Source organism: Anastrepha obliqua, chromosome 1 (assembly GCF_027943255.1).
Source record: "Anastrepha obliqua isolate idAnaObli1 chromosome 1, idAnaObli1_1.0, whole genome shotgun sequence".
NCBI classification, from domain to species: Eukaryota; Metazoa; Arthropoda; class Insecta; order Diptera; family Tephritidae; genus Anastrepha; species Anastrepha obliqua.
The window spans coordinates 51,241,864-51,258,054 of NC_072892.1; the positions used below are offsets into that span (position 1 = coordinate 51,241,864).

General features: G+C 35.9%; 1 protein-coding gene across 1 annotated transcript in view; it reads left to right on the top strand.

Moving 5' to 3' along the window:
* Positions 1–11,059, top strand: part of LOC129251333 (uncharacterized) — a 31,914-nt gene extending 20,855 nt beyond the window's left edge. The window contains exon 3 of the mRNA XM_054890741.1: positions 10,677–11,059. Within this exon, the coding sequence (XP_054746716.1) occupies positions 10,677–11,059 (383 nt within the window). The remainder of the gene's footprint in view (positions 1–10,676) is intronic.
* Positions 11,060–16,191: the final 5,132 nt, after the last annotated feature.

The window sequence follows — 16,191 nt, forward strand, 5'->3', positions numbered from 1 at the left end:
ATAATATGTGCCATACATTTGGCAATCGCTGCTTGCTTTGATATTATTTTCCTTGATTTTTTTTTCAAATTATTGACAGGTTTATCACAATTTTTTTTATGGTCAAGTTTTTGTTAGTCTTTTTTTTGTTTTCTTCTTTCTTATCTACTTTTCATTTGATGGCAATATTTTCAAAGTTTTCAGTTAGTTAAATGAAAATTTCCACCCACCAGTGCATGTGAGTGATGATTTAAAGCATTTCAAATGGAGTGAGAAAATAAAGTTTGGCTGAAATTTGCATTCATGACAATAAATTGTGAGAGCAGTTAATTGAATATATAACTGACTTGGGCAGAGGTTAACAGAAATTTAACGAAGTAGATATATTTAAGAACTTGAAAACAAAAAAATAATTGGCGCGTTCACTTCTGTTAGGTGTTTGGCCGAGCTCCTCCTCCCATTTGTGATGTGCGTCTTGATGTTGTTCCACAAATGGAGGGAAATAGCCAATTTTTAAGCCAACAACTGGATGGCAGATATTTTTTAAGAAAGGCTTTTTCATCGCAGAAATACACTTGGTAGTTTGCCATTGCCTACCGAGAGGCGATCGCTATTTGAAAAAAAAGTTTTCTATTATTTATTTATTTATTCATTTTAGTAAGTCAAGAAATACAAAGTTTTTTACAGACTACATAGAACTAAGAGTATTTATATAGAAGTAATTAACAAAATTAAAGCTTAGGAAACTAAATTAACAAATATATACTAGGTAATTATTTAGATTTCTTACAAAGGAAGAAATTCTTTAATTGGGTATTAAATACATGTTTCGCCCTGGAAAAGTCTAGATCCAAAAGGGAGGCGAGATAGTTAATGTCAGACAGCGTTCTAACAAGAGGCGCATTGGCACTATATAATGTCCTCCTAAAGCCAACATGAAAAATTTTGCAACGGCGAAAATCCCTGCAAGGAACTTTAAAATGTATTCTTTCTAGAAGAAACGGGCAGTCAATTAGTCCATTAACGAGATCGAAGATAAAAGAAACTGCCTGAAACATACCTCTCTCACTTAATGGACAGAGACTAATCAAACGACAGCGTGAGTTGTATGATGGTTTGGAGTCTGAGAAATTGAGTGAATGCAGCGCGAAACGCACAAAAAATTTTTGAACCCTCTCCATTCGATTTATATGGACCACATGATAAGGTCTCCAAATAAAAGAGGCATAATCTAATTTGGACCGCACAAACGCAGAGTATAAAATCTTAAGAGTATATGGATCAGTGAAGTGCGATGAGTGACGTCTAACAAAAGCGAGCATAGCAAGTGAATTGGAAATGGCATAATTTAGGTGCGCGATAAAATTAAGTTTAGAATCAAAGAAGACCCCTAAATCTTTTATCACATCAGACGAAGCAAGATATGTATAATTGATATGATAAGAGGTATAGAGGTAGCTTAGAAGCTTAGAAAATGAGATTTTATGACATTTTTCCATATTAAGAATTAGACGGTTCATAAGGCACCAGGAAAATAAATTATTCAACTCGGACTGTAGAGCGGCTGAATCACTAGAATTTCTTATTTCAGCGTACACTTTTAGGTCATCAGCATAGAGAAGAAAATTAGCGATGGAAAAGCACGAACAAATATCATTAATAAACAAAAAAAATAACAAAGGTCCTAAAATACTACCCTGAGGTACACTAGAGGTGGCAGTATACTGTTTCGAAGAAACTCCATCGATAACTACAGTACAGCATCTCTTTATTAAATAGATCTTGGAGCACTCAAAAAGTTTAGATACAGCAGATAATTTGGAAATTAACACTAAACCTACCGGTATTTTATGTATTCCTATTCCTACCAAAGTGGGTCAAATGACCCGTCTTTAAAGTATTATATATATTATATTATTAAGATCACATATATTTCTCGGTAAAACAATTAGCAAGAGAAGAGTAAATCTTGAAAAATACATTCGATGTATTTTTTAATAAAAGTCGTGAAGGCAAACGACGATTTAATAATGTTATTTCTAAGAACTTCTGACAAAAAGTTTAAAATGGGTCATTTGACCCGTCCATGGTAGGTTTAGTGTTAATCTATAATGTGCAATATTGCTTTTATTACCGCTTTTGAAAATAGGAGCGACTGAAGTCAGCTTCCAATCATCAATAAATAATCCTTGGGCCAAAGATTTGTTAAAAATTAGCTTAAGAGGTTGTACCAAAGAGCAACAATTTTTAAGCAAAGTTACCGAAAGGCCATCTACATCCGAATGAGTAGAGTTTTTAATCTTTAACAATCAATCAATGACACCATCATCTGATACAACAAGTGTACCGTAGTCTACTGAAGAAGACACTTTCCCCAAGAAATTATGGCGAATGGCTGCCAAATGTACTTCCTGAATATCTTCATCAGACACAAAGATTGATGAAAAGAAATCGGCGAATAAATTCGCTGCCTCACTGACAGAGTCGGCAGTAACGTCCCTATAAAGAACAGAATTAGGAACAGAAGAGGCTTTTTTAATCGATTTAATATATCGCCAAAAATTCTTCGGATTACTTTTTATATTAAGCTCAAATTTGTGAATGTATTCCTTATACAAAGACTTATTTATAGTACGAAATTTATTCCTGTGGAGGACAAAAGACTCATAATAGCGGGTTTCATTAGTTAACTTGAACTTTTTAAAAAACTTATTTCTCAAATTTTCATGATGTTTAAGTTCTTTCGTGCACCACGGAAACTTATAATATACACGCTTAAAAATTGGAAAATGTTGAGAACATACTACTGTGGGCAAAAAGTAAGGTGAATTTATTTGTCAAACTTCGCGGGATTAAAATTTCGCTCTAGTTATTTTTTTTATGAGTTGGCAGCACTGTTAATAACATCTGGGCCAACTTTCGTGTGAATGTCATTATCAGTAATTTATTTACGCTTGTGTTTACCAAACGATCAAGAGTGCATTTTTCGATTTTTACAATGTCTGATTTGATTGAACAGAGAAGTGACATCAAATTTTGTTTGCGGAATGAAACTTCGACTGCGGAAACATTTAGCATGTTGCAGAAGGCATTTGGTGATTCGACCATGTCGCAGAAAAATGTTTATAAGTGGTACAAAGACTTCAAAGAGGGTCGAGAACGTGTTGATGACTTGGAGCGCTCCGGACGACCATCGACGTCAATAGATGACCAACACGTCAATAAAGTGAAGGAGTTAGTGCTCAAAAATCGTCGGTTGACCGTTAAAGACCTTACTGATATGATCGGAATATCAGAAGGATCTGTGAAAACCATTTTGAAAGACCATTTGGGCCTACGAAAAGTCAAATCTCCTTTGGTACCGAAAACTCACAATTTCTTGGAAAAAAGTCGTCGCGTTGATGTGTGTGAAACAATGCTTTCAGACTATCAGGACAAGCTCAAATGCATCATTACGGGAGATGAGACTTGGATTTAGGCTTACGACCCTGAAACAACCGACCAATCAAGCGAATATCGTCCTAAAGGCGAGGCCAGACCGAAAAGAGCACGTCAAAGTCGTTCAAAAATAAAGATCATGATGACAGTTTTTTTCGATTTTCGTGGTGTGGTGCACGATGAATTCCTTCCGCCTGGCCAAACTGTTAATAAGGAATATTATTTGAGCGTTATGCGTCGTTTACGTGAAGCAATTCGTCTAAAAAGACCAGAATTATGGGCCAACAACTCTTGGTTTTTGCATCACGATAATGCACCGTCTCACACTGCACTCGTTCTTCGTGACCATTTCGTCAAAAATGCCACGCATATCGTTCCGCAACCACCGTATTCGCCTGATTTGGCTCCGTGTGACTTCTGGCTATTCCCAAAACTCAAGAGACCAATCCGGGGAACGCGTTTCGAGTCGATTGAGGAGATAAAAGCTGAATCGAAGAAGGTGCTGATGGCTATACCGGAAATTGACTATTTGGCATGTTTCGGGGATTGGAAAAATCGTTGGCATAAGTGTATTTCATCGAGAGGGGATTATTTTGAAGGGGAAGAAATTGATTTACAAGAATAAATAAATATTTTTCATTTTACAACCAAATTCACCTTACACTTTTGCCGACAGTAGTATATCTAGGACTAAAGTTTTAAATATCTTAAAGCATTCAGCAACTTCAATATTGCCTAGAGATACTTCCCAATCAATTTCACGTAAGGCATTATCAAGAGTTTGGAAATCACACCCAGCAAAAGTAAAGGAAGGATGAGCACTATCAGGACTGAATTCAAAAAATTCTAAAAACTCCAAGTCTATCTTTAAAGGAATATGGTGAACGTTGATCGGCGATATAGAAGAAAAAGGCTGCGATACGACAGAATTAATGTTGTCGCTTATAAAAATCAAATCTAGTACACGACACATGCTATTAGTTAACCCATTAATATGAGTTAGACCCATGCCCAGTAAATTATCAATAAAGTAAGATTCTGTAGGACTATTGACGTTTGAGGGCGTTAGATATACGTTATTATCTAAATATGACCAATTTATATTGCTTAAGTTAAAATCCCTTGAGACACATAATTATTTTAATTAAATTAACCACTTCGACAACGACTTTCGAGTTGCATTTTGTTCTGTTGCTGTCTCCTTAAACTTTCATAAACTACAAGTTAGCCTTTGTTTATTTTTTAACAAAATTCAGCTGCAATCAAAACTCGATAGCATTAGCTGAAAAAGTTCAATACATCTTTTATATGATAGTCGTTTGAAAAGTCTGTGCAAAGTCAGAGCGATGCCACTGCTGGCGAGTATCGAGGCCATGCTAAATTAATGGGTTCTCTTGGAAGAGCACACGCCAAGTTTCTGCAAGATCAGTCTATGTTTTGTATTTGACATTCGTTTGATTCGAGAAAGTCGAGTGAGCTTCTTTTTCCATCATGAGCACGCACCAGCTTGCGCCTTAGCAGTTGTGGTCACAAAATTAATTGAAATAGGGTTCTAACTCATTTCACAGCCACTCTATTCTCCAGACTAGGCTTGTTCGGATCCCTCGGATTACTATTTGTTCTCCTATTTGAAGAAATTGCTGGCAGGGAGAATATTTCATTCAAACGAAGAGCCGAAACGAATTGCTATTTTCCAGACTTTGACAAATCTTATTATTCGAAAGACGGAGTTTGACGAAGTGTATAAGCCTAAGAGGAGACTGTGTTAAAAAACACGGACCCTTTTGCACGGACCTTTCAAACGCATTTCAATTGAGCGCATCGCAGAAATGCTTTGAAAATGAGCTGCCGCTGCGAATATGAATACATTAGTATTAAGGGATTCGATAAAGCATTATCACCGGACTCAAATATGTTATTATTTAGCTAGGCAAATAAAAGGAGCAAAATGTTGAGAAATTCAAGCGACTCAAAACGAGATGATGCAGATAAACGAAAGTTGGCTTGGGGAAATGACTTAATTTGTATTTAATTTTAGACTCTTAGAAAAAGGTGGCCTAGACAAAAATGTATTTACTTCCGGGATGTAGCATTAAAAATCGGGACTTACCCTACAAAGCATTTTTTCATACATACCCTTCGTAAAACCATTAAAGTACGGGGGCTTATTGACAAGTTTTGACAATTTATTTGTTTTCCATTTATTTGTTCTTTATTTAATTTAATAGTTGTGTAATATTTTTCATTCTCCTACAAAAAAAAAACACAAAAATACAAATTTCAAAATTTATAAGAATTAAAAAAAAAATCAAAAAAATTTTACCAAAATTGTGAACACTTTATTCAGAATTTTTAGAAAAATCTCGAGTGTGCAGTTTTATAGCTCATTGAATTTTGATGCAATAAGGAACAAGTTTCAAATGGCCAAAAAATCGCGTTAATTTTCCTATTTTTTTTGCTGACAGCACTGGATATTTTGCCCCATATAAATTATATATAAAAAAAATTCGGGCAATTGTTAAATGGAGAAAAGACACAACAAAAAAAAAAGGCAATGGTAATAAATACTTCCACTCTTTTATCTATCCTATGCTAATTTTTATTATTTCAAATAGTGCTAGAAGTCTTTTTCTGTCAGCTCTTTTGAAACACTAGCAGTCTCCATTTTCACATAGCATCGTAGAAAATTTTTATGAAGATCTGTTATTTGACGTATAGTCGTACCAATGATGTCTCTTTACGAATTCCAAATTCACGTTTCAATTCACAGCTTTTGAGTTCAGCGAAGCCACTTTCGTGATAGCTCTGATTATTTTACTTGCACCTAGTTTTTTGGCAGTATTCTCACACAGTAATTTTGTTAAATTCAAGTAATTTTTCTTTTTTTCATAACTCTCTGTACTGCGACGAGCAGACTGACAATCATAATAATTCAGAAAACTAAAATGCCGTAACCGCCTCAGATTACAAATTGCCACACAGTGATTTCGCAGCCGCTGGAGCATAAAAACTCGTTAGCCAGGAGCGACGCAAAATAAAATACACATACAGTATGGCGCAAAACTTAAGCAGCCTTTGCTGCTAAGTCATAAAAGTCATTTGTTTTAAATATTAACATACTATTATTTCAATTAGAGGTTTTATTTCCTCCCTCAAGCTAAGAAGTCAGTAGTGTTAGGTGAGCAGGTAAGAACGATAAGAAAATATGATAAATGCAGTTGTTTTATTTGCAACTGTGAGATATCTGGCATTATTTTGAAACTACCTTCATGTCGCTATTAAAACGACTGTCTCGGATTCACTGCCAGTGCTTCAAGTGGTCGGCCCAATTTTTGATGACTCAATCCAATTTGTGCTGCGTTATTTCGGCAATGGCATACCGAATATTAGTATCGAGCTCACGTGAAGCAGTTGGTTTCTTTGTTTAAACCAAAGACGTGACATATCCCTAGGGAAAATAAACGAGGGTAACAAGTCACATGATTGCTGCCACCAATCGATGGTGACCCAGTCGCCAAATTTCTCCTACTCAATTTTGAGCGTTGTGTCGCTTTTATGGCAGGTATATTTTTGTTGAGTTCTAGTCAGAGAAAATTGATTAACAAGGATCTACACTGAGGACTTTTGCCGGTGCAGTGCCTTCTCTCTAATTTCGAGAGAAATGCGATCCAATGAGTCTACGAATTTTCAAAGCTGTTTGGTCACTCAGAAGTGGATATCTTCTGAACAACCGCGCTGCTAGTTCAGGCTTTTCTGGATAACAAAGCGAAGCGAAGCGAAGTGAATAGATATGGTAGTGAACGAAGAGAAGGTGTAGTATTTTTTGTCAACAAATAAGTATTCGTCGCACTTGCTTAATGATACCCAAGTCACTGTTGACAGTTACAATTTTGAGGTTTTAAGTTACTTCGTTTATTTAGACACCAGCATTAACATCGATAATAATGTCAGACTTGAAATTCAATGAAGTATCTCTCTTGCTAACAAGTGCTACTTTGGACTAAATAGGCAATTGAAGGAGTGTCCTTTTCCGGCGAAAATTACTAACATTTTATAAGAGAAATATTTTGAGAAAGATTTTTGAATATTTGCACCTTGGCTACGGGAAGTAACGCAGGCGATAGGAGTTTTACGGTGGCATAGATGTCGAATAAGGATCCAGTGGATCCGCTGGCTAGCTCATATCATCAGAATGGATAAAACGAGCTGGCTCTGAAAGTATCCGATGCGGTATCAACGAGTAGTAGCAGGGTAAGAGAAGATCAGAAAGATCAGGTGGAGAAGGACTTGGGTTCATTTGATGTGTCGCACTAGCACCGGTTAGCATAAGAAAGAAACGGCTGGAGCGCTTTTCTAAACTCGGCCAAATCGCTTAAGTCTTTATCGTGTCAATCATTTGAGGAATGAATAGATGCACAAACAAAAAATATTGATTTGTATACAGGTTGAAAATTCTTTGCAGGTACATATAATCTTATCAATTTCAAAAATAAAGAGGAGTCATGTAACTATTAAGAATATAAAACAAATAATCAACGAGGTTATTCTTATACTATGAAGAGTATGCCAATTTATGTGTTTACAACTTGAAGTACATATAAGATAAAAGTGAAATTCCTCAATATGCCCTTTAACTTTTGCTGCATGTTAAATTTGTAAATGAAATTATTATAATTATACACCTATTAAATAGTAAGCCTCTAATAAAATTAATAGAGGTTTCGCTAGTCTTCATCTTGTTTTCGCTCTTCCAAGATCTCTATTTTTATCTAAGCTGGAATCAAATTAAGTAATAAGTAGGTGAAATGGTTGAAGTACCAATTTGGCCCTTCCCAAGTATCATTGAAGCGAGATCTTCAACAAGCAGATATCTACAACCAGCCAGAGCTCTTGATGTAATGAAGAGGATTGATGGGACTTAGGTTGGCGCACAGCCTTAGGTTGTCAAAGAAAATAGCACCTAGTGACCTTTATCGTCTAACCATCAACCTTGGCCATTTACATAAAAAGTACTCTACAGTTTCCTTCTCTGAAAGGTCCCCACAGCTTCTGTAATGGAGGTTAAAGGGTAAACCTATCTTTTCAGCGGGTGAACTGATCGTTCAAAGTCCGGTAAACGCAGCTACAAGTTTGGAAATTGAATGGCGTGGAACTTTTTGTGCCCTGCGTCTATTCCACTGGACCCAGAGGGTTCTCGAAATAGCCAAGAAAGAAATGAAGCTCCGACTGTTCTGCGCTCTTCTGAGAAATAAATTTCGTAACTCCCTTTTAACAACAGTCAAGAGGAGACGGACAAGCGGGTAAAATGTCTCTGAGACTAATTCAGTCTCTTTCTTGGCAAGCTCATCAGCAATTTAATTTCCCTCTTTGTTCCTATGTCCTAAAACCCAGATAAGGGTTCCACTTACAAGAGTTGACTTATTTGGATCTGTACCATGAAATCCTCAGAGCTTTCGTCGCGGCTTCACTATCGGAAAAATGTTAATATCTCCCTCGCTCACATGTTCTCTAAGAATTTTACATGCCTGCGGGTTCCCAAAGAGTTCTGACTGAAAGAGTGCGAACCTCAAACTACAGTTTGTGGATAGGGAGATCTGTTAATAATATCTTCCAATTATTAATATAAAACTGAAATTCAGTGTCATTACACTATTCGGCAGTCCTTCGGCAAAGTCCTTCTTTCTCAAAGTTTGGGTTGTACATACAAAAATAATTTCCCAGTTTTCCTAAGTTTTGTGATTACACAAAAAGATGTTTACCACAAAAAGGTGTTTCTGGAGATTTTCGGGTAGAAGGAATTTGAATCTGGAATTTATTTTTATAAAAACGTACATTGGTAGATGCTTCGGTGGGAAAATATGACAAGATAATGAAATCTCTTGTGTCCAAGATGTTCACTGTTCGCCAATCTGAGAAATTAGTTGTTTATCTACAACCCAGATTATGCAGAAAAACATGGTTTGAACCAATCACCCGAAAAAACTCCAAAAATGTTCTATAGTGTTAATAAATTAAACAAATAGCAAGGGACCTAATATACTGTCATTCGGAATTCGGAGAACGTAGGTTCGAATCTCTATGAAACATCAAAATGGAGCAAAAGCTTTTTCATATAGCGGTCGCCCCTCGGCAGGCAATGCCAAACCTCCGAGAGTATTTCTCCCATGGGAAAGCTGCCATTTGGAGTCAGCTTAATACTGTAGGTCCCTCATTTGTGAAACAACATCAAGACGCACGCCACAAATAGGAAAGCTAAGCGAAAAAAGATAGTTAATTGAGCATTCAAATTTTGTGCGATATTCTGCCGAACGCTTTCGAATAGTTTTTGCAATTAGCAGCCACTTGAAACTCATCCTGAAAGGCAGTAATACAACACTTGGTAAATAAGTAATGCAAGAGTAGAGGCAGTCGATCGCCCACTAACAAAACCCTGATGCGGATACATCAAGCTCTTTCTCGGAGAAAGTTCACTTTTATTTAAATAAGAACTCGAAAAGCTTAGCGACAGATTAACTGAGCGAATTAATAAGCTAATAAAGAAATAATTATTCTTTTAGGTTTTCAATTCCATTTAATAGTTGCTTATCTTGCGCGCAGTACTGTATTTGTACGCAGAGGTATATAAATGAAGAGTATATTAACACGAAAAAAAAACAAAATCATAACAATGATAGCTTAAAACACAAAATCACAAAAAATATATGCAAAAGCCAACAAAACAGTTTTCTTTAGAATGTGAAATGGCGCAATACAAAATCTAAAGTGAAGGATTAGAGGCCATGAAAAAACACAAAGCGGCAAAAGGAAGTACGAACAAGGCGCTGCATCTACATATACAAGCGGAGTTTTTTTACTGTCAGCACTTTCATAATTTTAGATACTCTTAAGACTTTTACGACGCACCAGCTTAAATATACAAGCATGCATACATATGTATATATATTTATATAAAGTATATGCGCAACACATAAATATTTTTAGTACTTGTATACTTTACTGGCTGCTTTTGAAATTAAGTCAGTCATAAAATCGGCTAAATGTGCCATTTAATCCCTACGCAGTGTATCAGCTTTCATTACAAAATCGTTTCTGTGGGCGAAATAAGTATAGTTTAAAAAATAAATATTTCATGTTCACAATCTCCACTTCTTTTCAGCCATTTCCTTCTACCTCCACAATTCTTAAGTTCATACATTTATTGTAACACTCTTTTCTTCTTCCCTTTTCCTCAACTTTTATGCACACACACACAACCGCAGACCTAAGTGGCTTCATTAAATTTCTCGAACATCCGAAATATACAACTGTGGTGAAAATCTTAAATGCCGGGATTAATCTTGCTGACGACGAAATGCCACCGAGCGGCGAAACAGCATCATCACCAGCTGAAGCAGCAGCAACGGTAGCTGCGAAAAGTCAACGGCAATCACATCAACAGCAGCGACAATCTGTAGCAATAACGCAGATTAATAATGCAACAGTGGCTTTCACGGAGGCTGGCGAAATGAAAAAGTCATCAACATCAAGTAATGCGCCACTAGTCGCATACTGTCACTTGACCGAACAGCTGTCACGAGACTTTAATAAAACCGTACTCGCTTGGCCGTGTCCGCGCATGAGGGTGAGTAAAATAAGGTCATAATTATTATGTATACAAGCAGATACACCTATACATATATACAAATACATACATACACATCAGCTAGGTGTTTGTGTATGCGAGACATTTCTGTGAAATGCAATATGAGCAAGCAGCTGAAGAGGTCATTAATAATTTATTTTTTTAATGGAGGAATAATTCCATAGAAAGCGTAAATAATTCGATTTTCTCACTAAGAAAAAGTGCTAACGGCAGTTGGGAGTTTGTAGATATGTATTTAAATAAATTATCATAACTAAAACAAATATTAAAAGTAGACATCAGGGTTGGGCATAGTGCACTAAATAATTAATGCAATAAGCGGAGAGTTAAAACACTGAAAAACTGAAGACTTAGTGATAATGAAAACCTTATTTTAAACGACCACTAAAAAATTAGTGTTAGTGCAATTTAGTGTCAGTGAAAAGTGCCTAAATGACATACAGAGTGGGGAATGCGTGTTACAAATATTTTCCATGCTACGAATTGAAAGTAGTTTAAGAGTTAATACAGGGTGATTAAATAAGACCGCATATTTTCTTTTATAAAGAAAATAAAAGAAATTGTGAAAAATATTAATTTTTTATTTTGTCATGGTTTTTAGTCTATGGCATTTATAAATGAAACCCAATATCCGTTAAATACTCACCAACGCAGAGCGCGCAAATACAAATTGTCTATGACTTGTTGACATAGTATAAACTGTATATAGTTTAGCACTGAAATCATCTCAGGCTTATTGACATGAACCGTACCTTTCACATAGACCAAGGGAAAGACGTCCAATAGAGTTAAATCACATGGTTTCAGAAGCCATTTGACTTTGGTTTTTGGTGAGATAATACTTTTTAGGAGCTCCACTCGCATTAGGGTCATTTTTTCTTTCTTTTTGTTGTTTTGGTGGGTGAGGTCGGGTGCAAAATGCCTTCGCACTTACAGCGCCCGTCGTCTACTGCGTCGTGTGGTGTGGCCACTAAAACGATCCCTCTTCTGGGGAGACACCCTTCCCGTAACTGCTTTCTATATTACTTCGGAAACGGCATCCATAAAGTACCAATTCTATTCCCCAACGTTCTAGGTTCACCACATTTGTAACCAGCTTTCATGCTATAGGCTCATCGTCTTGTGTCTCTATCTGTGCGGCTTTACTTTGTTGCACTGTGTCGAGGTCAATCTCTTTGTTTTTTGTTTTTTTTTTTGGCGCATTAGGGCCACTATTTCATGCGCCATGCGGCAAGTGACGTCATTCTGTTGAAACCACATATTGTCCAAGTCCATGTCATCTAATTCGGGCCATAAAAATTGTGTTCATGTAACGATAACGTTCCTCATTTACAGCGTTCACCATAAAAGCGTTATTAACAACATCAGTTTTGAAGAAGTTCGATTCCATAACTCCAGTAGACCAATACCCATATTACATAGTGTCGCCCTGTGGCTCCATAGTTTTTCCTTCAAAACCATGCAATACACGAAATGCGGTTCTGCTTCTTGCAGAATGACCATTTTCACATAACTTTTGAATCACTTTTACACATTGTTTAAAAGAACATATTTTAGAACATATTTTCCGGCAAAAAATTACGAAAATTACAAATTACCATATCAAAACCAATTGGTGTCAAAAATCTGCATCAATTCAGCAAATATCACGTATTTTGGCTTTTCTTTCTGAATGTTCCCATGTGCGGCGTACCGGTTATTATTTTAAAATATGTAGTTCGAAGCTACCCTCCTACTCTCGAAAAACTAGTTGTCAAACTGAGTTTTAACGTTACCCTGAATTTGGAGTTTTATTTTTACTTTTTTATGAATTTTTAATAGAAAAGTGGCACAATTTCAAATTCGTAATAGCGGTTTGAATATGGTCAGCCATATATGAATTTATGTAATTCAGAAAATGTTGGCTTCTCAAATAAAGAAGACTTTGGATGACAAAAAAAAATCAAATTCTTTAGTGATGGACCAAAGTAACATTTGACCATATCAGACACCAGAACATGAATTTAATTCACTACAAAACGAATTTTGATATAAACGCTGAATGATGTACTCGTGCAACTACTCGTGGCAAACGCTCTTCAGATGATATTGTTGCAATATTTAATTAATTTAAAAGACGCTGCATGTAATAGTCTCATACTAAGTAGGCCGTTGGAACAACCAAAATTCATTTTTTTGTTTAGAATTTATTACATCAGTCAACTTTCGACACTTGGCAATTTTTATAACAATTATGGAAATTTAAGCGTAATATTAAATCATTATTTAAAGTACATTTCTTTTTACAACATAAGAGGGATAATGCAAATAAAAATTATATGACATAGGACGCATAAATACACATAAGAATTATATGACATAAAACGTAGAACAGGTTCATATTTATTTTAGTGATGAAGTATCTGCTAGGGCTGTCGGAATTATTCGATTCAGTCTTCGTTTTTGCAGTTCTGAATGTGGAATTTTCAGCATGACTTCGTTTGTGTGTGTTAGTAGTCTGTGAATATGCTTTGTGCTGCATTCTCGAATGAATAAATTTAATTTGAGGTCCCTGTGTTTGTCATCATTGGTTATGTACCAGCCTGCGTTTGTGATAGTCTTTAGGATTTTTGATTGTAGTCGTTGCATTATTTTAAGGTTTGATTTGCTTGCAGTTCCCCATAGTTCGATGCCATATTTTCAGATCGGAGTTATAAGAGTTTTGTAGATTAACAATTTGTTACCAAGTGAAAGTCGCAGCCGTTTCGTAGTAGCCAGTAGAGTTGTCTGAATCTGTTTTAACTTCATTTCTCCCTTTTTTGGGTGTTTGGCCGAGCTCCTCCTCCTATTTGTGGTGTGCGTCTTGACGTTGTTCCACAAATGGAGGGACCTACAGTTTCAGGCCGACTCCGAACGGCAAATATTTTTTATGAGGAGCTTTTCATGGCAGAAATACACTCGGAGGTATGCCATTGCCTGCCGAGGGGCGACAGCTATTAGAAAAATGTTTTTCTTAATTTCGGTGTTTCACCAAGGTTCGAACCAACGTTCTCTCTGTGAATTCCGAATGGTAATCACGCACCAACCCATTCGGCTACGGCGGCCGCTTGCATCAAATACTATGCCTAAATATTTGGCTTTTGTATCAATTTACTGACTTTATTATTTATCAGAGAGGATTAACGATTTTTATGTCCGGAATTGGATGGTATTGATGTGGACAACGTCTATTTTCAACAAGATGGCGCTACGGTGCCACGCACGTAACGAAGCCATTGATCTTTTAGGGGTAAAGTTTCTGGATCGTGTTGTCTCTCAAAGAGGTGATCACAATTGACCACCGAGATCTTGTGATTTAACACCTTGTGACTTTTTTATTTGGAGCCACGTGAAAGAGAAGGTCTATGCCAACAGTCCAGGGTCGATTCACGACCTCAAAGATGGAATTCGTGAGGCTATCGAAGACATAGGGCAGCCACTTTGCAATTCGGTTATGGAAAATTTCATGAAAAGGATATTGTCCTGTAAGCGTGGTCGTGGTGGTCATTTGCTTGACGTTATTTTTCACTATTAATGGCATACCTTCCTCTTTATAATGAAATAAACATCCAATCATTTATATTAAAAAATACCATTTTTCTTTGAATATCAAAATAACACCTCTTATTAAAAAACCCTTTATATACACCTAATGAAAGTTTAACAACTCAGCTACTTCCTCTTTCGAGGAAAATAAAGTTCATTGGTTCAGCATTGCATCTTTCTCTAGATGATGTACACGTTGAGCGTTAGCGAAATCCATATAAGAACAAAAACCATTTACAAAAAGTGGAATGTGCCTTTGTGTAGTTATAATTTTAAGTTATAAAAAAATGTTCCCAAAATATTGACATCGATACAAATAAGAAACATTTTAATCACCTTTAGCTACTTGTACTTGCGGGTACATACATAGCCATGCTCGTACATATATACCGAATAAAAACCCTACTGTTGCAACCCTTCCTCCCACCAAGACTCTCAGAAACTCATTACCTGAATTCTTTCATCAGACAAGTTATGCATTACTTGAAAATAGTTATCCTTAACAGCGCGAAATTCTCGCTCAGGGACGAAAGAGCTAATGCCCTTACAGAAAACTACTTTAGAAAATCATTCATCTCTTAAATACCTTCAATCAGATTCTCACTAGTTTACATTTTAGAATTCACCATACATTCTTTAATACGAGCCTTGAGTAAAATTTATTAACAAAAATCTTTACCACTTTAATACGAGCTCAAATTTTAGTTTTTGTTTTCACATATCATTCAAGTTTCCCATTCAAAATTGCCCACAAATTGTACTTGAATGCCTCGTGTACTCGTTCGTGAACTTGTGAGTACTTATGTAGATGTATGTATGTATGTATGTATGTTTGTTATATAAGTACATAGGTATCTATTTAGGTTTTTGCATGCATGCTTTTGTGTTTGTGTTAGTTGCACTTGTCGTGTTATTTGTATGACTCGAGTGCTTTACATAAGCACACTTGCAGTCAAAGTGAGTGGACGAGTAGCGAAATCAAAAAGTGAGTAAAATGGGTGGGTATACAAAGTATGGACTGTACGGAGGCCTATAAAGGGTTGAGATTTATATGAGTACGTATGTATGTATGTATGTATTGAAAAGAGAATTTTGCCTAGAAATTACGAGTTAATAATTTAAGCAGAGAGCTGGTATAAATGTATGATTAGCAGATAAAATGGTACAATATAGTAAAAATACGAAAAGTGCGCTCCAGATCAACATTCTATTATGGAAGAGTAAGGTATGAGTTTGAAAGAAAAATTTCAAGCATTTGTTTGATTATAATTAAAATTCTGTTATGAGTATTTTTTTGTATTTCCTGCAACAAAGAGGCAAAAAATACATCTGTTGAGGAATAAGAAGATTAAAATTTTCCGCAAAAAAGTTCCTCATTACTTTTTACATTAGACTGCTGAAATCCTCATGTACCTAAAATATATGAAGAAAATGCGACACACCGTCAAGGAACAAATACAAAAAATTAACAATTAATTAACTTCAAACTTGCACTTTATTATACTAAAATTTAAAAAGCTATAAAACTGCATACCAAATATTTTTCTAAAAATTCTAATTAAAAACCG